Source organism: Sinocyclocheilus rhinocerous, unplaced genomic scaffold (assembly GCF_001515625.1).
Source record: "Sinocyclocheilus rhinocerous isolate Xijiao unplaced genomic scaffold, SAMN03320098_v1.1 scaffold1555, whole genome shotgun sequence".
NCBI lineage: Eukaryota > Metazoa > Chordata > Actinopteri > Cypriniformes > Cyprinidae > Sinocyclocheilus > Sinocyclocheilus rhinocerous.
Window position 1 is genome coordinate 1 of NW_015644043.1, and position 25,724 is coordinate 25,724.

The following is a 25,724-nucleotide window of genomic DNA, read 5'->3' on the forward strand; positions in this document are numbered from 1 at the left end:
AGTTCTTGAGGAACGTATGGTTCCTCACAGAACTGATCTTTTGAAAGGGTGTCTAGAGCTTCTACAGAATATTCTGCCAGTGTAATTTAGTGTTCCTCAGATCAAATACCTTTCATTTTTATAGTTTATATTAATCATGATAGGTGCGTGAAAGTGTGTGTATGTGAACTTGAGAATAACCTGAACCCAAGGACCATACTATTTGCAATGAACACTCTGTTCTGTCAACTAGATTGACACCTGTTAATGCACAAGCGATATGCAAGACATGCTTTATCATCCACTGTGTTAATGAACCAGACTTTACAGTAATGAATTCAGATGCCAATGACAGTTCCACATCATGCCATTTCATAACACACGCTGCCATCCTCAGAGATATGGCCGTTGCTAATGTCTGCAGGACCACTCTCCCGTGTGCTTTGACAAGAGCAGCAGTGACAGCAGTTAGTGGAGCCGTCTGTCTCAGCACTGAACACGGGTTTCAATGTTTCACAAAAACACAGGCCAAGCAACCGTGACACAAAATATTGTGCTGCTCTACAGTCTCTAATATTAAAATAAGGGAGCTCTCAGTGTTCAACTTGCTTGTGGCTATGGGAAAGTGGTTAACAGAGTGGGAATTTCTTGCTCCTATACTGAGAAATCGTTGATGGGTCATCATTCCCACCATTGATTGCTCATTTTTACATCTTAAGGCTTAAACCCAGTGCTGTTTAGAATTGACCTCAGATTTAATGAGTGCCAGGGGAACTAGACGGCACATATGCAGTCATAGATTTAAATATGGGCTGCAGGGAGACCTTAAAATAGTACTTCTAATCTAGGAGTAAACAAGCCAAGGGAAAGTATAAAATGGGTTAGGAGGGAGATAGAGAAAGAGAAATGAGTGCAGAAAATTGAGGATGAAGCAAAAGGAGGGAAGATACGGGGGAATAAATTAGATTGGGGCAAGGATGTCTTAAATAAAATGATGACCTTTCAGGTTGGAGGATTAATGATAAAAACTCCTCTAAACTGCAGCTATAACATAGGTGCCCTTGTCATATTCCACCTGTAGCTGCATAGGTCATTGTTTATTGTTATTAAATAATAGAATAATTATTCATTTAAAACAATTATTTAAAAATGATTGGTCACACTTTATATTAGGTGGCATTAACTACTATGTACTTACCTTTTTTTTTTTACAATATACTTATTATGTACGTCTATGTTGGTGCATCGTAATTATATTTAAATTACTTGCATTTAATTAACATTTGTAGTTACACCGTTAACGTCATCAATTAATTTATACAGCTCATGCTGGAATATTGTAAAGAGAGTGAGTACGAAGCCACTTCTCTACTGCAATAGAAAAAGACTACTGGGATTTTGTTTTGGTCAATGCAGTCAGCCCTGGACAGCCAGCTGCTTGAAGATACTTTAGTGAGAGGCAGAGGTGTGCTGAGAGAGTGTGAGGTGAAGTGTAGAATCTGATGTACTGGACCTGTAGATGCACAACTCAGATGTGATGTCAAGGTAGAATTAATGATACCTTCATTGAATGAACGAGCCAGCTGGGCTTTGGTGCAATGCTCTTCCCCCCTAAGCTCTAGAGGGGGCAATTTATACATCGCAGAATTACAAAAAGGGAGTTGGCCTTGCACACACGGACTCATAATAACTCTTTGTTGTCCAACAGTCTTACAAGTCTCACTCTTATACATGCCTAAACTTGAGAGGAATGATTCCAATTTGTGTTAGAGCTATTGTAGAAGTCAGCTCTGTGATTTAGTGGGTCTACTAGGGGCAGTTAGGACAGTAGTTGCTGGAGTCTTGCTGAGGTTGAGATTGAGGCTTTGAGGAAATGAATGTGATAACATTGATATGCTTGTTTTTTTTTTGTTTTGTTTTTTTTGTCTCTCTATAGGATAACCAAGGGTGACTATAGTTTTATGTGCAAGAGTTTAATTCTGCCTTAAGGACCTTGAATGTAATGCCGCTGTGTTGTAACAGCATGTGTGGAGTTAGCCAATATGATTTATTATAGTGCACTCACTGTTTTAAATGCTGGGCTAAAACCTCTATACTCCTTTTTGTTTATAAAAGTTATACTAACAAATTTTAGTTGATAAGATTGTATGGTAACCACTTACATTTTAGGTTGACCAAATTTCAACTGGTTGAGACAATAGTTTTCTATAAAAAAAATGTAGCTTTTTTTAAATATATTTTTGGTATGGGTAACCCCCTCTATTTTGCTGCAATGTAGATACACTAGTAACATAGTGTTGTTTGGTGATGAGAAGAGCAACAAAAAAACAAAAAAAACAATGGAACACACTTTTATTATTGTGTTTTACCCACAAAGACAATGGGGAAATCAAATCAGTATCTGTATGTCCGAAAAAGCAGAAAAGGTCTGAAGCCAGAAGACAGAAAAACAGACAAAGGCATAAAAAAACATAAACATTGGTACAGCATACACAAGGTAGAAAGATTTGATGGCGGAGAAAATCCTGAGTAGTGATGCCAAAGTTGCTTCTTTTTTTGTTGGACCGCTCTCTAATACTCACTACTGTCAGTGTAATTTACATAAAACTCAGAAACAATCATTCTGAACCATATTAATAGATGGCTGTATAGCATCTAAAACCATTGTGGTATCAGTACTTAAAGTACACGAAGAACAGCTGTGGCTGTGCTAATGCTAGTTAAAGAACTACTGAATGCACCTTTAAAACTATAAGAATGTTTGGGTTCTTGGGGACATCAGCCAATTAGCATTGTCACGATTTTATTTTCACAGGCTCCAAAGTGAATATTTACATGGCATTTACAGCTTAGTTTATTAGCTAAAAAAAAAATAATAATAATAATAATTAGCAGCCGAGCAATAGCCATTGAGATGAATGGAAATGCTAACAGATAGCATTCTCCAGGTATTATAGAACTTCTTAGTTGAGTCATTATTATTGTGTTAGGCTAGTTGGCAAGCTTGAGCAAACCGAGTAATGTGTTATTAGTGCATTTCGAGAGTATCATCCTATGAATGGCTTATTTATAATAATCTCTGCATATTACATTTTGACAGTATTTTACCAGAGAAAGGATTTACACACTTCAACCTTTAATGCAACATTGCTTCATAAGCATTGCATTCAAAATACTCAAATGGCTTATAATAATGATGGATAATTATGTGCTTTGAATATTCAGAAAATATTTTGCCTTTGAGCATGTGGTAATTAGTTTACTAATGCCATGTAGCTAATGGATTGCCAACAGGAATGTGTTTTAGTCACGGATGGGATTTCATTCAGTCGTTAAACACATACGGTCAGGTGCCTTTGATGGGGAGCAATTCTCGTTCCATCGTCCTCCATCTTGCGACCTCACCTAATCCCTAAGAGTCTTGTGCTTCAGCATCAGACAGCTGTATCAATACTGAACTCATCTATATGCGACCATCCTTTCAGAGCCCGTGCTGCTGGAGACATGTGAGAACCCCTGGGATACAACTGCACAAAAGCTTTACCCCAAATTATAGACATGATTGGACAGAGCATTGAGTGAGATGCATGCTTGCAGTTTGAGATTCCAAATGATGCAGACAGTAATAAACTATTAAAGCATGTATAGAACATGCTAAGTGACTGTAGAAAGCTTTTATCTTAAAATGTAATTTATGTTAATGTGGTGTGGCATCTATTTCTATCAGAACTTACATACCATACAGCTCTACAATGTGGGCCTAAATATATATATATATATATATATATATATATATATATGTTGTACTAAGTCAAACCCTTTTGTTTCAGAGCCATGATGTACTACGTTCTTCCCTCATTTTAGTTCATAAATAGTGGACATGTTGTACTAATTCATTTAATCAATTTAGTTTGTAAATCGTGGCCACTACTCACACATATGCTTTTAAGAACCTGTTTGTGAAAGTGTTGTTAGTTAGACTCCTATCTAATGGGCTTTTCTGAAGCTCTTAGACGTAAAGCAGAAAGAAATTAATCATGAATCACTTCATCAAATAAACGTTGGATTCCACTCACACGTTTTAGTTTGTAAATCATGGCACTGATTCAGTGTTAATTTTGTTGCCGAATAATTTTCACCATAATTTTCGTCACAGAAATTTTTTCAACGACGAAATGATAACGAAAAAAAAAAACTTGTTTTGAATGACAAAAACTATGACGAAAATCCGTTGACATTTTCGTCAACGAATAAAAACGAGATGAAAATGTTAGGGAGGGATGATTTGGGAAGAGATCCAGTCAGAACTAATCTTCTGCATGGTTGGGAGGTCAGATGTGCACTTTGAACTGTAACGCTTTGATCTATCCGGCGGGACATAAGCTAAAGAAAACCCAATTCAGTCTGGTTTTCTGAGCGCACACAACCGAATCACGCACACAGAAAAGAGCCTCTCAGACAGCACACAAATACTGAATTTAGTTCTTGTGCGGAATGGAGAAATACACACAAAATTATGTAAATTTGTCCATTTTGATGAGCATCACAAATTAAGATATTTTTGATGAAATCCGAGAGCTTCATAAAAAGGTTGAACTACTGATGTCACATGGACTATTTTAACAATGTCATTTCTACTTTTCTGGGCCTTGAATGTGGTAGTTCTCTTGCTGTCTATGCAGGGTCAGAAAGCTCTCGGATTTCATCCAAAATATCTTAATTTGTGTTCTGAATATGAACAAAAGTGTTATGGGTTTGGAATGACATGAGGGTGAGTAATTATTGTCAGAATTTTCATTTTTGGGTGAACTATACCTTTAAATCTGTGTCTATACTGAATGTTCAAACCTTAATATCATTCATATTACCAGGTTAATAGATGTTTTCTTCAGGAATATATAATGAGTTTGGAAATTTTACAGAAATTCTTAATAAATGCATTACACTGTAAATAAAACCATTAGATTTTAGTCAACTAAATCTACAATTGATTTAGTCGACTAAAATATTATGATATTTAGTCGACTAAAGCTAGACTAAAACTAAAACAAATAAACAATTAATTTGACTAAAATGTGACTAAAACTTAATAGCATTTTAGTAAAAAAACTGACTAAAACTAAATCAAAATTTGCTGTCAAAATTAACACTGCACTGATTTGTTAACTTGTTTTAGTTCAAAAATTGTGGCCACGATTTAACTAAAACAAGAAAAAATTAAGTTCTGGGAACTAATTCTGTGGTCACAATATCTTTTTTGGGTTTTTTTGGTGGTTGGAGGGTAGGGATTTGGGAAATTAGTTTTTCCTTTTTGATAAAAGATAATAATGATAATGATAATAATAATAATAATAATAATAAATCCTATGGGATGCATTATTGCATTTAAAAATGATAGACGGAGAGCAACAGAATGGAACTAAAATGCAGGTGTCACGAAACAGGGTTTTGAGCTGTTTTTAACTCAGATGCACAGAAGATACACTAAAAACAACATGATACATTACAATGGTGAAAAATCTAACATTTAGCATACGTTTACGTAGAAAAAAAATGTGAAAAATGTGCAGCTCCTATTTCTTTGAATGGAGAAACATCAAATTCTCCAAAACTATTCACCAAGCTTACAATTAACTTTAATATTTGAAATCACCAATGAAATCTGACAACAACTGTCTCATAAATGTCGTTTCTTTTGCTCAAATAAAAATGCTTATTTTTCAGGCTAGACCAGCCAGTGTGCATACGCAGTCCTAAGCACACGTCTCTGAATGCAGAATGTTTCTATAGTAACCGGGACGCAATGACTTTACGGATTAGTGATTGGCTCTTTTATTCAGAAGGCGGGGCTTCCTTTGATAGAATGGCTATATTAAGCGTTGCATTTTTCCCCATTCAAAACTATACGAGTGACACATCTTGGGTATTCTATAGTCTTTGCCCTAACCTAACAGTCTACTAATACTCTAATTAGAGTTAGCTGTTTATTAGTTGCCATGTAGTTACAAAGTTGCTTACAGTTAGTTGAACATCTAAAGTACACATTAAAAAAAATGTTTTTTTTGTTACCCAAATGCTGGGTTCAGCCTGTTGGGTCATTTTATTGGGTTATTTTTCATTATTTTCTAACATAGTTGCTGGGTAGTTTTTCTGTAACTCAGCTGCTGGGGTTTACTGTCAATACAAATGATGAACTCCCTCACATACCTACCCAGTGCTGGGTCAGTGTAACCCAGCATTGGGTAGTCTGTGCCAAACCGGTTAAAACTGGATAAATTTGTCAATGGTCATTCTGTGTTCTGTCCTGAGAGAAAACTTCCTGAGGGGAAACTTACTGTACAAATAGGAAAATGTCTGTAGTCTCACATTTTTCCTTTTTTGTTTAAATGTACATCGCAACGTCTGCTTGGAATGCTAGCCTTCTACAAACGACACCATGGAAGTTTCACGTCCCACCAAACAAATGCGTGACCAGGCTGAAACACGATGCGACTTCGCTGTTATATGTAAAGTTTCCATGCACTCCACTGACTACAATAGGAACGCTATTGATCCAGCGTGCTAGCAACGCAGCTGTGGTCGCGCTATGCGTTTGACGGGTTGAAACTTAAATGTCTGACAGATCAGATGTCACAAGGTAAAGCTGTTTTTGATGTAACTTTTCAAACATGAATGTAAGATTGTCATTCAATGAACTGGAACAGCCTACTGATAGCAGTTTTCTTCCCACAGATTTCCATTGGCTGCTTGTGCTGCTCCTATCACGTCTTAAAAAGTTTACTGAATGTTTTTGAGTATTTTATTATTGTAATAGACTGACTTGCCATTGAATAAAAAATATTGTATATGAACTGTTCTGCACTATGTCAAAAAAAACAACCCAGCTAATTTGTTTAATGTATAAAACCCTACAAGCTGGGTCAAAATAACCCAGCATGTATTCTGTGTAATATTTAACCCACCATTTTTTAGAGTGTGTAACCCTGGAACATGCACTTAATGTAAATATAGGTTCCATTTTGATTTCATTTTCACTTTAAATGCAAAGAGCCTGGAAAATCTCATTCGTCTGTACAGCAGTCCTTCAGAGCTTTGATTGGGGCTACAAGGCTTTATCATAGAAATTATAAGTCTTGTTCAAGTCATTTATTTCTCTCACCCCTTCATGACTCCCTCCATTGTTTTTCCTCACTTCCCTTCCTTCCTTCAAATCAGTCTGGTTCAGTAATGCTATTTGCATTACCCACCTTCCCTCTACCCTTTCTTATCCTTTTTTTTCTGTCTGTTCTTTATCTTTCTTTATCATCATCAATCATGTCAGGCATTTCAAACATGCCACATGTAAATGTAGAGGCCAGCACAGCAGCTCATATAGCTGGTGTTTTTTTTTTTATTCTTTCCTTTTTCTCTCTATTTTTCTTCCTTTCTTTTTCCCTATGCATATTTTAAAACTTATATCTTTGACACAATTTCCAGGTGGATAAATATTGAAAGCTTCATTCTGTTATGCAAATGCACTGTTTAAAGTGCTCCCCAGTGTGTGGTACGTTAATTCATTTATGACTATATGAAGGTATCTACTTAGGTGCTTTTCCCTGGTGTTTTGCCAGTCTATGCGTGTCTTGTCTACTAACTTGACAATAATGCTGTCTAAAGGTTTATTTTGTTCTGAGGATGGTTTGTTACATGTGGGGAGATCATTTCAGCCTTGAACGAATGATAAGACCACAACAAACCTTTTGAAATGAACCTTTCCAGTTTTTAAGCTCCTGTGTTATGTCGTTTGTGTTAATTTAAAAGGGCAGTCATAATAAAGGTCTAATGGTGCAGGTACATTTACTGTTGTTTGGTGAATTGTTATGGGCAAAATACAGTCATTTATTTCAGTAGGAAGTCACACAATTGTGAATTTGTGAATCGTGATTTTTGTGTTAGGATGAAAGACTTCCCCATGCAGATTTCACAGCGGTTTCAAGTTGGTCAAGCAAAACTGTCGTGTTGACAACAGAAAGCTGCTTGGTTTGAAAGTGACATCTGTGTGACCTGTGCTTCAGATATCACTACACTATATTGACAATGCACCTTTTTCCTAACGAGCCCACTGCGCTTTAGATTATAGAAGGCACTTCTGGTTTGTGGAAGTTCCACTCAAAAAGACTGAAACAAATCATTTCAAATAATAAAATTGTGCTACAAATAATCCTTATCCATCAGTTTGACTGAATGAGCTGTACATTTTCACTCATGTTCTATTATCAGACGTCAGAAGAATAATGCAACGCTTGCTCTTTTAGTGTGACATGGTATAGCAAGAATATCTGTGGAACAAGCTATTTTTAGTTTGCTAAATTAATTTCTTCCTGATTATTTTCATTTTCCCTTGTATTCCACTCTAAAAAATATATATGAAAGAAGACACCATATACTGCACATTTAATTTGGGATATATCCCATGAATAATTCACTGGACTGCACTAAGAATCTCTTTTTTTTTCTCCCCAAATCATCACGTCTCTTTCCAAGTTTGTTTTCACATGAATGCTTTAAAATGTAATTGTTAACCCCTGTTAGCAGTGTTTACTGAAATGTTTTTTAAAGAAGATGAATACAATATGTGTTATCTGACGAAATGTCAGAAATCACTTTGAAATATTATCACATAATGTTCCAGTTAATGAGATTTTTTTTTGTTGAAGGCATCATATGTTACGAAATATAGACATAGACTACAGTGATATTTAACATGTCCGTAATATTTCTGTGGAAATAAACGTGCATTTGGAGTGACTTATGATCTGTTGAAAAAAAGTTGCCGGAAGGTCCAGATATGATGTTTTGATTAAACATTACAAGGTCAAACATTTTTTTAAGAATGCACTAAGAATCTCTTTTTTTTTCTCCCCAAATCATCACGTCTCTTTCCAAGTTTGTTTTCACATGAATGCTTTAAAATGTAATTGTAAACCCCTGTTAGCAGTGTTTACTGAAATGTTTTTTAAAGAAGATGAATACAATATGTGTTATCTGTCGAAATGTCAGAAATAACTTTGAAATATTATCATATAATGTTCCAGTTAATGAGATTTTTTTTGTTGAAGGCATCATATGTTACGAAATATAGACATAGACTACAGTGATATTTAACATGTCCGTAATATTTCTGTGGAAATAAACGTGCATTTGGAGTGACTTATGATCTGTTGAAAAAAAGTTGCCGGAAGGTCCAGATATGATGTTTTGATTAAACATTACAAGGTCAAACATTTTTTTAAGAATAAAACATATGCACAGGTGAATTGTTTACAATATTTTCACATGACAACAAACATTTACAAAAATAGATAGGGTGAATTTTCATTTAATGCCAATTTCAAGAGATGTTTTTAAGTGCTTGTCTTGCTTTCATATGTTTAGTTTTGTTGGGGTGAAAAAAAGTTGAAAGAGTACAGGAAGACATGATAAGAGAATGGAAAGTTATCAAGGCAGCCGGTTCAAAAGAGAGTGGCTGGGGAAACAAAAGCTCTAGATAGTTTCACCACAGCATTTATTACTGAGAAAACAACAAAAATGGCACAGGAAAACAGTGTGAGGGAAAAGTAACAGACTGAAATTAGATGCTTTATAGGACAGCCCAAAAAAGATCAGAATGGACAGTTATAAAAGATTTAAAACATGAAAGGCGCATGAGCTGTTCAACCCCCCAAAAATCGGAACTAGGCTGACACAGATAGAGATGCTGTAGTGAGCTGTGACACGCTGTCTTGGCTGCCTGTGTCTAGAGGGTTTAGAGCGCATGATTGGCCTCATCTTCCACAGAGAGCTCTCCAGTCAGTTTTTTCTGTTCTCTGTCGCAATATCAACTATCAGTGGAGAGCCTGCACAATAGCAAACTGATGCAGACAAGTAGAAGAGGAAACCGTGCTTCAGTAGGGTCAAAATGTGCATATAAATGGCAAACAAGTTCATCTTCCTTTCTACCTAGCTACGTTTGACTAAGCAAATTATTATGTGACCTTGAAATCAGACTGTTGTGATAGCAGAGCAAATCTTTTTTAAGCAAAACTATTTAATGTACTGTATCAAAGGTTTGTAAATGCAGGTTTAATTGTTTTGTGAATAGGGCACTGGTAGTGTTTGTTTTTGCCTTGCTACTAGCAGTAGTACAGTAAATACAGTAAGCATGAGTATCATCAATGTGTCAACTCACATGCTTCATATGCCCTGACTGTCTGTGACAAAAGGCATCATGTAATATTCAACAATATACACTGCTGCTGAGTGCAAGATTCTGAGGCCACTAGTAAATGCTGCTATTTTTGCATTTTGCATTTTATTCACTACAAATTCATTCATAATTGGACAATTAAAATTAATTTCAGAATATATTTTGCTTTAATGGCAGCAGCACTCAAGCTGCATGAACTGCAGCAGTTAGTTTCAAACCTCACAATCATATTCTCATACATATACTATCTTGAATATTTCTTATTTTATGTCATATGTCTTTGTTTTACATTTTCAAAATCCTGCAACCTCCTGTTTATTTCCATGTTTTGAATCCCAGATTGTCAGTGTGATCGCAGACACTGTGTTTGTTTTTGCTTTGCTACTAGCAGCAGAGAACAGTAGTGACTACAGTGTAAGCCGGAGGGGGGGTAATGTATCACAGAAACACCATAGTATTCTTTAAAGTACCATGTTAATACCATGATGCATGACTATGGTAATCATTCAGTGTTCTTGTTGTTAACTAAAAGGAATACTAAAACTTTTAAAAATCATTATTTGAAACACAGCTGAGATAATAAAATTAGATTTAAAAAAAAGTTTTTAAGTTTTTTAAAAATGTTAAATTTGGCAACTAGTTGAGATAAAAGTTTAAGCTGAAGTACAAAAATAATTGAAAAAAATAACAACTAAAAATTAAAAACTGACGAAAGCACATAAATTGACTAAAAATGTGAACTAAAAATAAAATGCAACTTGAAAATATAAATTAATTTAAATTATTAATAAATACTATAATAGTATAGAAATAATAATAAAATAACATTGTTGAGTATATGGTATATCAAAGTAGCATGATATTACCATCTGAGACCATCACTCTTCCATGGTACCAACACAGTACTGAAAAATCTGAACAAACTGATTTACAGACATTTACAAACAAAGATTTATGAATATTTACAGATAAAGGTTTAAAATTCTGTCCTCTGAGTATCCTCTCTTAATATTCATGTTTATTTGTGTTTCCTGTCACAGATACAGAAGCAGAGAGAAATGCTCTGAAAGAACATGTCTATCCCAAACTACGAGACTTCTGCAGGGAGAACTATGGCATTGAATTCCAGGTAACACAGCCATCACTTTTCTGTAAATTCTCTACAGCAACCATTAAGTTTTTTTCTTTCCTAGCATTCTGCATTCTTCTCATCTCTTGCTCTGTGGGCTGGAAAGATAAAGTTTCTTAGGGACTATTATGTGATCTCAACACTGATATGCTTATGCAAGACAAAAGTATATCTCTCTTATATTTGCCCTCAGGAGCATGGCCAGAAAAAATTCTTCTTTCTCTTCCCCTCCTCTCCTTTGGAGTGGTATTTACAATGCAAATGGTTTGTTGGAGCAGTGGGGAGATTTTTATCATGCAATTTGATAAACAAATGCAGGGCCTAGAAGAGGTACCATGGCTATTGGCGCAGACAGTGTGCTGAGATTGAACTGAGGCTACATGGGTGTGGGGCTTGACCTGATTTCAAGAGCGTCCCTTCAAGAAACAGATCTTTATGTAAGACTACGCCTTGTTAAACGCAAGTCTACTCAGTGATTTTTAGACTGTTTTTAGTGTCACCGAAAACATAAGTGACATTGATAATCGCAATAATCACTGATTTTAAAAAAAAGTTTTTTTTTTTTCTTTCTTTCTTTTAATCCTTTTGTCTGCATTTTAAGAGCTTTAATGGTAAAAGATTTGTCACAGTACTTTATTCTGTCCCAACTTAATGTGCAGAAACAACTAGGGTCTCGATTATGAACAGTCATTATGAACAGTCATGCACAGTATGAAAAATGGATATTCTTTTTGAGATTTACTGAAGATTACTTTTGTATTGTGACGTATATCTGAGTAAAACATATTATCGAATTTGATTTTGAATCAAATCGACACGTTCCCATTCACATTCAGCAGAGAACGGCCGACTTCCATCGACCACTGGAGAAAGGATGCAAGTGTGTCCAGTGACGCAGCAAAGTAACAAATTTAACTTTATGCAAATGAGCAGCACATTTCAGGAGTGACTACAAAATGTGAGTGAAGTCAGTGTGAACAGGTCTTTAGTCATAATACCAACATTTTCTGTAGTCAATAGCAATGCCTGTGAAATTCTCGATACCAATTTCGATATCACACCCACCTAAAAGATAATGATATTGAACACGCTGGAGAAAGGATGCAAGTGTGTCCAGTGACGCAGCAAAGTAACAAATTTAACTTTATGCAAATGAGCAGCACATTTCAGGACAAGTCAGTGTGAACAGGTCTTTAGTCATAATACCAACATTTTCTGTAGTCAATAGCAATGCCTGTGAAATTCTCGATACCAATTTCGATACCACACCCACCTAAAAGATAATGATATTGAACACACCTGAAGATTAAATGTTATCAAATGTCAAATTAAGAAAGTATCAAAACAAAGAAAGTAATCAAAAGTACAATAAAAATTACTTAAATTATTGGCATGGTCTACATGATTATTCAATATAATACATTAATACTGATTCTGTAAATAAAATGAACTATTGTCCAACATTCTTTAATCTAACAAGATATCCACCAATTTCAATTGATTTTTTTTTTCCAATGTCAATATGGATTAGTTAATGCTACATCATAGACAGCAGCAGTTCTTTTAGACTGCATTTACACTGTAAGACCTAGTGCACATATTTGACACATCCAATTTTTACTTTCTCTTGTCTGTTTACTGTTTAAGACATAACTGACTGTTTACATTGTGTTTTCGCTGTGTTTACATTTCTGTTGAATAGGTGTTCTGTTGAATATATTAACTGACACACTCCAGCTTTAAGCTACCTCATCTTGAGTCCTGGTGTAATCATCTCCTCATCCATCATCATAGATGAGCTATTATATCACTGCTTATCTTTTCATGAATATGTCAGTTTATGCACATCAGGTGTGAGTGATTTAAGTGAAAGATGAGACATCAAGGTCAGTCATTGCCCAGATTAATCATCGGTCCACAATGTAGTACTGGGGGTATTATGAATCCATCAGGTATCTACAGTAGTCAGGAATAACTGGTTAAATAAAAATTTCTTCAAACATGAGATTTTGGGATGGAAACAAGTCATGTCCTATTGCTGAAATATATTGTGATCACATTGCTTATAATTTGTATTAATTGATTATAAGATAAGTGGGCTTATAACAGCGCATACCTGGGATGAATCATTCCTTTCAGGAAATCAAATGTTTTGAATCACAGAACTGCACATTTGGTGCAAAAATCACTTGACAGATATTTTTACTCAAACATTTCTGAGTTTTTGGCTCCATATTTTGATAATCTGACATGAGACATTCAATGTTGTAATGTCACTGTAGAACTCTCAATTGTGGCCTGATATTTATAGAATCTAATGAGAAAACGAGAGAAGACAGCTATTTAACTGAAAAAAAAAAATTATAAAATATATTTATTAAAACAATTATTTATAAAATTTAAATATAGAGATATTTAGGTTTAAACAAAAAAAAATAAACACTTATGAATGAACCCTAATTCAGGAGTAGCATTATCTTACACAATTTTGCATCTGAAGTAAATGTGTCTTGTTTTAAGGATGTTTTTAATATCTTACTGGATATGCTGACGAAAAAAATTACTCTTTTTAATTATATTTATCACATTATTAGTTATGATAAACTGACAGGAAAGCAAAGTTAATGTCAGAGAGGAAGAGGAAAACTGAAAGAATTGGGGTGTGAGAAGGAGAGAGAAGGTGAGAGAGAAAAGTGAGAGACAGGCAGAAAAAGAAGGGAGTTCTTTCAACCAGAAAATATGATGTGGCAAATTGCGATGCTTTCTGGTCAGCATTATTTGATTCTATTTCCTGAGGCGTCCCTGAGAGGGATAGTTGCTGGATTGAGTGTGTCTGTCTACATGTGTGTGTACGGCTACATTTGTCTGCCCAAGGCTTCATCCCAGTCCAGTCACAGCACACACACACACACACACTGGAAGTGCTGTAAAATGACAGTGTGAGACCCTGATAGTGTGTTAACACACTGAAGAAGGCATAGAGCCGAAACTTTTGTGTTTACCATGTGGTGAGGAAGGTAAAATAAAATGTACTCGCAGATTTAAAAAAGTTTGAGTGCGGATCTTTGGTTCATATGTGAAGTCATTGAATTGAAAGGAAAGGAAAGGAAAGGATGTGATGTGTGGCCAAGTATGGTGACCCATACTCGGAATTTATGCTCTACATTTAACCCATTAAAGTGCAAACACACAGCAGTGAGTAGTGAATACACACACACCCAGAGCCATTTTTGCTGTGGCGCCCGGGGAGCAGTTGGGGGCTTGGTGCCTTGCTCAAGGGCCTCACCTCAGTCGTGGTATTGAGGGTGGAAGAGAGCGCTGGTCATTGACTCCCCCCACCTACAATCCCTGCCGGTACCAAGACTCGAACCTGTTACAAGTCCAACTCTCTAACCATTAGGGCACGACTGCCCCACAGTGTGGGGAGCGAATTACAGCATATACCATAATCTGTCTGATAATGGATTTTGGAAACGTCTCGGTTTTGATAATGGAATCGGTTTTCAAAGTTAGTCCTGACAACATTAGGGGTCTAACTTGGAGTTTAAGAGAAAAGGCCATTGAGAATTTAGCTAGGGAATTTTGCATGCTGAGTGTTGACAAGCTGTGGCGTGTCAAGGCAAACCTACGCCAAGGTTGTAACCTTCCCAAAGCCCCAGCACAAATTCACTGACCTTGGTACTGAAGGGGACCAAATAGTGAGTACAACGCTGCTGGAGAAGGCCATGCTGCTGTTCCGTCCACAAAAAAGTTTTTGGAAGGGATTTCAACGTTCAGTGAAAGATTGCTTCAAATCTTCCCTATTTGTTCTTTCAGCATGGCAGAACGATGGGGAAGTGAGCCTTTAGGAAAAGGTCGCTACGGAGAACACATCCTACCCGTAGGGAGATAACATGTGGAGATACTGATAATGACTGACCTAGGGGCAGTACTACATATGGAATGGGTCTCTGAGGCAGGTCCTACCTTAGAGTAGGGATGGAACAACTGCCAGAAGAGACTGACAGAGGGGGTCTGTCAAGGGAAGACACGGGTTTACCAAGAGGGAAACCTTACCGTGGAAGAACACACATATGGGATTGCCCGCAGGGAATCAAACCATATGGACACCTAGCCCAGTACAGGAGCTGACCGGGATATCAGGCATGCTAACACCAGTACTGGGCCTGGCGTCAGACTACTCCGCCAAGTCTGACTGCCGGGGGTGCTGGAGGGTGCTCGACCAGGGTTCGCCGACTGGGGAACTCTACTGGGAGAAGAAAGGCGCTCCCACCCCGGCCCGTAGAAAGGCAAGGTCCGACCAGGGGCTGAATAAGTGGCGACACATCGGCATGATGGTCACACGATGTGCATCGCGGCGCCATGCCCAACTCGGGACTCGGGAGTGTAACCAGTGCTGGAGTGGTCTCATATGAAGCAATCTGAGTTACGTGACTGCGGCTGCGGATGCCATATGCCCCAGGAGCCTCTGAAAGTTTTTCAGTTGTACCACTGTCCTGCCTCTGAAGGAACTCAGGCAGTTCAGCACTGTCTCACGAGTCTAACTCCATACCGAGAAAAGAGATTCTCTGCATGGGGGAGAGCTTGCTCTTCTCTCAGTTGACCTGAAGCCCCAACTGACTGAGGTGCCGGAGCACCTGGTCCCTGTGATCGCACAACTCTTCTCGCGACCGGGTCATGATGAGCCAGTCGTCGAGATAGTTGAGGATCCTGATGCCCACTTCCCATAGTGGGGCAAGGGCGCCCTCCGCGACTTTTCTGAAGACACAGGGGGACAGGGAGAGCCCGAAGGGGAGGTTAAATGCAGTTTTTAAATCGCATTGTATATCTTGTATGTGCCCTCATATGAACATTATATCATGTTCATATTTTAGATGTAAGTCGATCTCTAATTCATGTTGATTAATTATTATGAGAACCCCAAAAGTCATATCTTTTCAGTCTTTCAAAGCCTTTTATGTCCCTTCAAACACAGCAAAGCTCAAAGAGATCAAAAATGTGTAATCTCTTCCCCCCACATGACTCTCCATATCATATCGCTGTCTTCACAGACAAGAGACGTTCACACTCAAACCTCAACTGACCATTTCAACAACTGTGTAATCTGTTCACTATCTCTGGATGAGCTCAGTCAACTTGATTACATCAACACAGGCCCAGTCTTCACGCATCTCACACACGCAATCACAAAGTCCTGTTTTTATACCAACATCACTTCTTAAAAATGGGCTTAATAATCCAATGAGAGTGCAAGAAAGGAGATGTAGGCACTTGTAAATCGCTGGTAATACTGTTTGGCTGCCATGACGACCGCAGCAGAGGCGAGGTTTGATTACAGGGCTGGAGACGAGTCTAAATGTGTCAGGTAGCCTACTGAACTGACTGATTTGCATATAAACACATTTGTATAAATGTTTATTAAGTCTAAGTTGGATTCACAGGAGATAAGCAGTTGTGATTAAATGTTCCCTTGCACAACACACACACACACACACATACACACAGTAGTAATGATTTCTGACAAAATACTGTTGTTACTACTGAAAAAAAAGATAATTCACAATATCAATAAGTTAATATTCGAATATTGTCTATATATTCGATATAGACAATCTTCTAATTGTTTGATAATCAGTTTAATAATTTATCTCCTTCAAGCTATGTAAAATGCTTTCAGAATCTTTTGATTTAATTATGTTTTTTTTTTTATTGACAGCATTGGCTTATAGTGGTGGTTTAATTAGAATGTTTTTTCCAATCTCCAGCTTTAAAAGAAATATGTTAAAATGAAATGGCCAGTCACAGGCTTCAAGGTCACAGACTTTTGACAGATTTTACTTTCCATAGATTTAGAGGACTGATTTATTTATGCAGGATTATTTGATTTACTCAACGTGGTGTAGCATAGAGAGTCACAATGGAACCTGCCATTAATCTGCCTATTATAGACGTTCCAGGGAAATCTAAACAGTTTTAAAAAATGCAAAACACAAAAATATTAAATTTCTGAAGCTAAAAAATTTATATACTTATAATAATAATAATAATAATAATAATAATAATAATATGATAATGGTGCCTTCTTCTCAAAATCCAGTTATCATGCCAGTGGACAGAACTAAGTTTGAACTAGATACAAAACTACAGCTGGGAGACTACTGCTGGACTTTTGACTCAAATTGTGATTGTGGCCAACCTCTTCTACATCTTTTGTCCTGTTATAGTGATCAAATGAATATCCTTCAGAACTTTACTGTGGAACTAATGGACTTTGTGACATCCAGAAAAGGTGTGTTAACACAGGAAAGTGTATTGGTGGGGAAAAATGATATTAGCAGTTTGTGCTTGGGTTAATTTTCTTGCTTGAGGTCCTAAAGGTGGTAAAGTGGGATTATGACCTATGTAACCATCATTTGGTGGCTCGTTCGCACTCCTCAGCAGGCTATGAATCCAACCCCAACCCCTACAGTCACCCTGGGAATTCATGGCCCGTTGTGTAAGTGCTCCATGCTGGCGAGAGCACATTGGATCTGTCAGCACTCATTGGAGCTTCAGCAGATGAGAAGGTGAGAAAAAGGGATGGAAAACAGCTGAAGGGTAAACAGAAAGAGACAGAGAGAGATGAAAAGATAGAAGGACTGAAATACGAGCGTTCATTCCTCACGGGGGTTTGGAGGTTGTGTCTCGCTGTTGCTGCATTGATCCATGGGCTTGTATGGAATAGAGGTGGCTTCTACATTTTCAGTTAGAGCGCATCGATTGGCCATTTGCAGAAAAAAAATGGCCATTTTTATTCCAGGCATAGACATGATTGATGTAAAGGTTTTATGGTTTTAACCTTTGGCTGCTCTCTCCTCACGTCTCCCCCCAACCACCTCTCTCTCGCTCTCTCTCTCTAAATTGAAAAGGCAATGAGGCTAGACAGCTGGTTGCTATAGCAGTAGTCTAATTGCAGAGGCACTCAAGAGCAGTGCATTGTGGGTAGTTTGTGAGATGAGATGAAGGCATGGAGATTGGTAACTGCTCCAAGGGGTTGAGGAACATAATACTCTCTGCAGGGGTGAGCTAACAGCCTCTTAAATCAGGGTACTTCTGACAGGTCTTTTTATTCCTTGCTTTCTGCCTTTTGCTATCGTACACTTTTCATCTCCCGGCGTGCCTCTGTTTCCCTCCTACTTTTGCTTTTGTAGATGCTTGTGTTCCTTCTTCTCTCCTTGTTTTCGATAATTGAACGAAGTAAGCATAAGATATAGTGTTCAACCATCATACACGTTGGATAATGATATTTCTCTTCTAATTGGCCCTTAATGGGGGCCATCAGTTGACTCCTTTGTCTTCTATTAAAGTGATACATTCATGTAGCCAGAAGGGCCAGAAGAATGATAAATCATAACTTGTCTCAGGAGAATCTGTGGGTCTTTTCATCGGGCTGAAACTGGCAACTGCATTGTAAATTATGTTTGTATCCTCTGCTCAATCGTTTTGGATCTCATCATGAAATCTGCTCATAACTTCTGCTCATTTCAAACCATTTAACTCTTGTGCTGTTTACCATTTAGATGATCATTTTCTTTTTGCAGAAGTTGTTATCGCTGCAGGCAGCCAAACCAAACTGAATCTTAGATTACGATTTATGTTTACTGATACATTATAGTTGTTTGTAGGTACAGTATGTGTGTTTTGTTTAAATGTTCATGAATAAATCATTCATAATAAATACTACAACTTTAAATGGAAGAAAAAAAACAAGAATGGTCACATTTTTAATGGTAACTTTAAGTGTAGTTTAACTTGCAATGTTATGTTTTAACATTGTTTTATTGTTATATTTGTGTTGTGTTATTATTTTACTGTGCATCATCTTTTTTTTTTTCTTGATTAGGCACTGACTCCCTTGCTTTTTTTAAATGCCCCTTTTAAAATAAATCATACAAAGCACTGATAACCTCTAATCAATGCAGATTTGAAATTTCAAGACTGAGAAAGTAGTAGCTGACTAGTTCCCTTTCAGTCGGTCACTCTCGACGTCATGTCGGATGACCGACGAATTGGGATCTCGCTTAGAGAGACCAATCTACTTCGAGTGTAAACTAAACGAGCCAATGCACATTGGCATGCGATTATTGCATCCAGCTGCTGCTGATCACAGCGTGAGTATAAGTAGGCAGCAGATGCAGCGCATATTCAGCTTTTCGCTTCGTCGAAGTAGATTGGTCTCTCTAAGCGAGATCCCAATTCGTCGGTCATCCGACGTGAAGTCTTCCTGCAGGGAACGAGGGTTACCATACGTAACCGAGACGTTATATAATATAAGCTATTGCTGTATTGCACAATGTATGTGCTTCCCTACATGTTTGTAACAGTGCAATCATGTCACCATCAAGCAATTGATGGCACGTCACCCAGATATTAAAGTTACAAAACATGACAGATTTTTTTTCTCCAGTTGCATACAAAGATGAGCCTCTGTTCTTTAATTCAAGGCTGGGTTACACTTTATTTCGATAGTCCACTTTAGACATTCTATTAACTATAAGTAACTTTGTAACTACATGTCAACTACATGTCAACTAATTCGGTAACACTTTACTTGAAGGGGTGTGCATAACCAAGGCTGTTCTGTTGGTTGTTTTCTATGATAGTTTTCTGCACGATTTCATTCCCTTTCATTCCATCTCCAAGGCATCATCTGAAAGTTCTCGGAATAATCATGAAAACCGAGGAGAAAACACAAGAAGTGCAAGACTTTGTTCTTTGAAGACAGATTATGGATGCAGTGAAGCCTGAAAGTATTAAAACCTGTCAACAACAGTGCTTAAGTTGGTTTGTCTATGATTTTTTAGTGAAATTTTCAATTGATTCAGTTTATGGTTGCCTACTTTGATGTCACCTCAAATGTCTTCAGGGCAAGTTTGAATATAAATGTAGAACTTTTCCAGCACTGACATTGACCAGTTTGGCACACTTTCACCTTTTATCACCAGCCATTTGGGATTTATGAAGCATTATGTTTGCAAACCCTTAGTTCGAGCTGTGTAATTATGTAAATACAGTCATATTTGCCTGATGTTATGAAATTTTATGTCCAGGGCCCTCAGTAGCTGAATAAACCTCATCATATTTTTTTTGGTTGCACTATTAGTGGAAAATGACAGCTTTTCAGTCTCTTTTACTCCACGTCGGTGTGCAGTAAACTGTGTTTAATGATACTTGCTGCATATGCATGTGCGTTTTCTTTGAAAAACGTAATTGTGTAGCCCTGTGTGGTTTAAATGTGGGCTGTAATGCATTAAAGAAAAGCAAGGAAACAGAAGTCAGCATTTGTAATAGTTCTTTGCTCATGATACCAGTTAAATTGAGTTGTTTTCATAGTTCATAATGTGATTAGGTTGTCATAGTAGATGACAGCTGTCATAATATAAGAAATCAGTGGCAGACACTGTATTCATAAAATCTTGTTAGCATACGGGGAATATTCTAAGCCATTAATTTCCCTCATATGGTGGACTCTGCTAACTCATCCACTTATTACAAATCTGATGGCTTTGTGGCTTGAGTTCACAAAAATATAATTGTTTTGCTGAACATCACAGCTTTTTTACTGTCTGTCAGCTCCTTGGTTAATCTTCTCAGGTTTGTTTTTATGAAAAGCTTCAGATGCATGCTAATTATCTCCTTGTGTCCCTCTCTCAATTGCTCAGTGAAATCTAAGGAGGGTGTGTTTGTCATCTGTGTTGTCATGTCCAGATGTTTGGGATTCTTAACCGTCTATATACCTTGTTATCATTGTTTCCCAGCGGCTGTGCTGTCACACTCTAATTGCTTGGTTAGTTAATGGTTCAGATCCATCAAGCGCAATGTGTGTAAGTGTTTGTGCACGAGTGTCAGTGCGTGCGTGTGAAAGCATGACTGATTGCACTCACTCTGTTTGAGTGAAAACAGTTCTCCCACCACTTGCTCCACTGCCAGCAGCCAAAATGCAGTCCAGCCAATAGGAAAACTTCTTGCCAGTCTTTGCTGTGATCTGCCAATCACAAAGAATGATCAAACCTGATTATTACACTGGAAGCCTGATTGTTGTCATTTCTGGATTAAACATGCCTGTCATGTACTTACACCTGATGACAATGTATAAGGTCAATGAGTGTGTTTACATGCATAATCTTACACTGAGTGCTTAATAAACCAACAACATGTAAAGCAGTGGTCACCAACCTTTTTAGGCCCAAGATCCCTGACCTCGGCCTTTATGAAAAGGGTTCCCCTGTAAAAATCGTATTCCGGGGGTAAAATACACGTTTTTCGACGGGGATCTTCCAGTAAAATTCACATTCCAGGGACTAAATATCACGTTATTGGGGTCGCTTCAACCCGCGGACATGACCAACAACAGTGTTAAAGTAGCCCAATTCTGCGGTAAAACCGCGGACTTGGCAACACTGCTTATGAACCTACCGCAATATAGCGTTTCCTTGTTTACCGCTGTAAACAAAGCAGAGCTGCGCTTTATACGGAGAAGAAAATGCCATTGCCATCGAAACTTTTCTCAAGACAGTACCCTTCAGTGATACATTAATATAACCCAATAAATGTAATGCATTTTTGTACTTATTTTACTGTTTTTTTCGGGATCTACTGGGACAGTGATAAAGATCTACCAGTCGATCGAGGGGTTGGCGACCACTGATGTAAAGTCATGTGAACACGGTTTAAGCAAAACCTGATTGGCACACAGATATTTGCCTAATATCCTGATTTCACTCTGTATGTAAACATCTTTAATGACATTCTGGTGGCTTATTCGTGTCTAGGTGCACATGTCTATTTGCATATTGACATCAAGACCAGTATATTTTGCATTATGAGGATTGATTGATTGATTGAATTTTTTAATAGATCAGCAATAGTGTATATGTAAACGTACTCAACAGTCAAAACCTTTTAATCCCAATATGAAAATGAATACACTGATAACACTTTCCGTTAAGGCTCAATTTGTTAATGCATTAGCTATGATGAACTAACAATAAACAGTGCTTTAATTAATCTAGATTCATATTAATATTTTCATATACTAATACACTGTTATGAATTATTATGAATAAACATTATTATGAATGAAAAATATGAATTAACAATGAAAACTGGCATATTTATCAGTAAACATTAACTTATACACTGAAAAAAATATGTTTCCAGTTTATGGATACTGAGATGTAAATTACTGTTGTAGGATCCTTGTTTTTCTGTTTGCTGGTTTTATTTAAACTTTTGCTGTTGTTTTGTCATTTTTTGTTGTGTTGTGATATTAAGAGCTCATCATTTTTTGTGACGTTATGAGCTCATACATTTGTTGATTGTCACCATTCTTGAAGTTTGTGTGTCAATTATTGAGATATTGAGATCTGTGTTAAAACTTTTAAATGTATCCCAGATATCTTTTCTTAGCAAAACAATTGTTTCTTCAGAAGCAAAGATTGTTACTAATTGAAAAAGTTGCTGAACAAGAAATCTGTAGCTACCTTGACAAATGTATTGGCCAATGAGGCATTTCACATTTACTGAATAAACAAATTAAAATTAACAAAACAAAGTGAAGCTACTTAGGAGAATTCTCTGAATGAACTTTGAATTTATAACCTTTTTTTAATTATTCCTTTTTACAGTGCAGTAGTAAATGCTGTAAAAAAAAATAAAATAAATAAAATTGGAACAAAGTGAACTTTATTGTAAAGTTTTACCAATACTTTTTTTTCATTACAGCGAATTTGGCATGGATTTTCCATTTCAGCATTATAACGTATACATTAAATGCTAGAAATTTTTCACATGAAGTATTTCTCTCTTCTTAGAAGTTTGATTAGTTGAGTGTAGAGCTCACATTATGTAGGCAGTCTCTTGTGCTTTATGTGCTCTTGGATTGAAGCCATGATTGTATTTGTTAAATGAAGTCTGGGAGGGAGAGAGGCTGCTCACTGCAGAGCCAATGGGTGGAGCTTGACATCCAGCTCCCCCTCGCTGGACATAATGGGTGGACACCCCAACCACGCCCTAACCCTACCCATTAACCTATCACTAAACATAACTCCACTCATTAGGTCCACAGAGGTGGAGCTGGACTAGGTCAAACTCCACCCATTACGTCCAGAGAGGAGGAGCTGGATGTCATTTGACTCAGCAGTGAGCACTGCTTGGGGAGGAAGGCGGGACTCACAGTGACTTGGTTTTTGCCAGCTGAGCAAAAGAAATGTGATTGGGGTCCTAAAGAGCTACCACAATGTGAATGACATCATAATTTTATTGGATTGCTTAAGATTGCGAGAAAGAGAAAGACGTGACCAGCATAGACACATTAAATTAACATCAAATTAAACTAATCACACTTATAATCACACACGGAACAGATGTGATCGGCAAACACATACTTGATTATGGAGGCCCAGTCCTTCAGCATATACACTCTCGCATGCGTGCAGCAGGGAGAGATTCCCCCTGCAGCGTGTTTGCCGTTTGATTTATCTGCACAAGTGACACTGATACTGACAAATGTGTCCAGGGATATTCCTGTGTTCTGCCATACTGGTGCTGAGGAAATGTCCTGTCTCTCTTCATCAAGTCCATTACCACACACACACACACACACACACACACATAGACACAAGCAATTTCGTTCCCTCAATCTCTCTCAATCATTTTGCCACCAGTGCAGGTAAACCATTTTTGGTTTGTAGGTGCAAGAGTGTGTATATGTGTAAATGTATCTGTCTGTCTGTGTGTTTTTAAGCAGATGGAAACACTGGATATATAAGAAAGGGCAAGGATGGAATTTCTTAAATTCTTACATTTCTTTTCTGCCCAATCACCATCTCAAATTAATCTGGAATTAATCTTTAGTATCTGCTCACATTAGAGAATGTATATCATTTAGTCTTTTTTTTTTAAATGAAGCATAGCGACAGTTCAGGCAGGCCACATCAGTCAAGCTTGCATCGCCTGACGACCAGCTGAATATAGGAATTCAACACATAGCAGTCTGCATTCTATTTATGTTGCCTTTTCAGCTACACTTCAGCTGCTCCTATCATGCCGCACTGAGCTCATTACCACTCTCCATCCCCAGCTCCTCCACCATCTGACAGCACCTTACTTGATCACTTAAGCTTCATCCATTAAGCAAATCTGGAATTGTATTATTTTCCTTCTTGACATGTTATTGTTCCTCACTGAAAAAAATGTTTCATTCATCCAATTAAAAAAATTTAGGGTAATGATTCACATCTATATTTTTTAACTTGAGCCAATGAAAAATAAATAACTTGCCCTAATTTTTGGATATAGGCTCTTGTATAATCAAGTACAGTTGTTATTTATTACCGTATATCATAAATCAGTGTTTATTACGCAATGATCTGTTTTAGTGTACAGTCGTAGCCAAAGGTTTTGGCAGTGACATAAATTTTGTTTTGCAAAGTTTGCTGCGTCAGTATTTGTAGATTATTTTTCCACATGTTTCTATGGTATACTGAAAAATAATGATAAGCATATCATAAGTTCTAAAGGCTTTTATTGGCAAAAAAATATATAATGAGTCATTATTTACAGTGTTGACCATTGTTCTTCATAACCTCTGCAATTCACTCTGGCATACAGGATATTAGCTTCTGGGCCAAATCCTGACTGGTGGTGATCCATTCTTGCTTTATTAGTTCTCGGAGTTGATCACAATTTGTGGGCTTCTGCTTGTCCACTCGCCTTTTGAGGACTGACCACATGTTCCACCAGTCTTCTGCTGTCCAATCCTTGTACTTCCTGCAGAATTTCAGTCTGTCCTTGATGTTTTTTTCTTGGAGAGAAGTGGATTCTTTGCTGCCCTTCTTGACACCAGGCTGTTGTCCAAAAGTCTTGGCCTCACTGTGCGTGCAGATGCTCCCACACCAACCTGCTGCCATTCCTGAGCAAGCTCTGCACTAGGGTTGGGTATCGTTTGAATTTTATCAATTCCAATTCCGATTCTGCTTATCGATTCCGATTATTTTCGATTCCCAGTTCCGATTCCAATGTGATGAAATAATGATATCAAACATTTATCCTGTGTCTCTTTTTTGCAAACCATTTAGTGGAGCTGAATACCATGAACAACAATTAACAGGCTACATAAAAACTGGACACTTTAAGAGCTGTTTGTGTGCAAAATAGAACTGCACGATTCTGGATAAATTTAGTTTTTTTTTGTTTTTTGTTTTTTTTCTTCCCCAATGGAAGTTGTGGTTCTCTCATGATTCTGAAGAAAAAAATATTAGACAACTAAACAAAATCACATGTAATTTAAGAATAAACGATTCAATGACATACTCAATATGTACTTGTTTCATTACTGGATGAATCAGCGTT

General features: G+C 37.2%; 1 protein-coding gene across 1 annotated transcript in view; it reads left to right on the forward strand.

The window, feature by feature from the left end:
• Positions 1-6,415: 6,415 nt before the first annotated feature.
• LOC107757889 (NACHT and WD repeat domain-containing protein 2-like) overlaps positions 6,416-25,724 on the forward strand; it is a 55,814-nt gene continuing 36,505 nt past the window's right edge. The window contains exons 1-2 of the mRNA XM_016575497.1: positions 6,416-6,485; positions 11,245-11,333. Of these exons, the coding sequence (XP_016430983.1) occupies positions 6,416-6,485; positions 11,245-11,333 (159 nt within the window). The remainder of the gene's footprint in view (positions 6,486-11,244; positions 11,334-25,724) is intronic.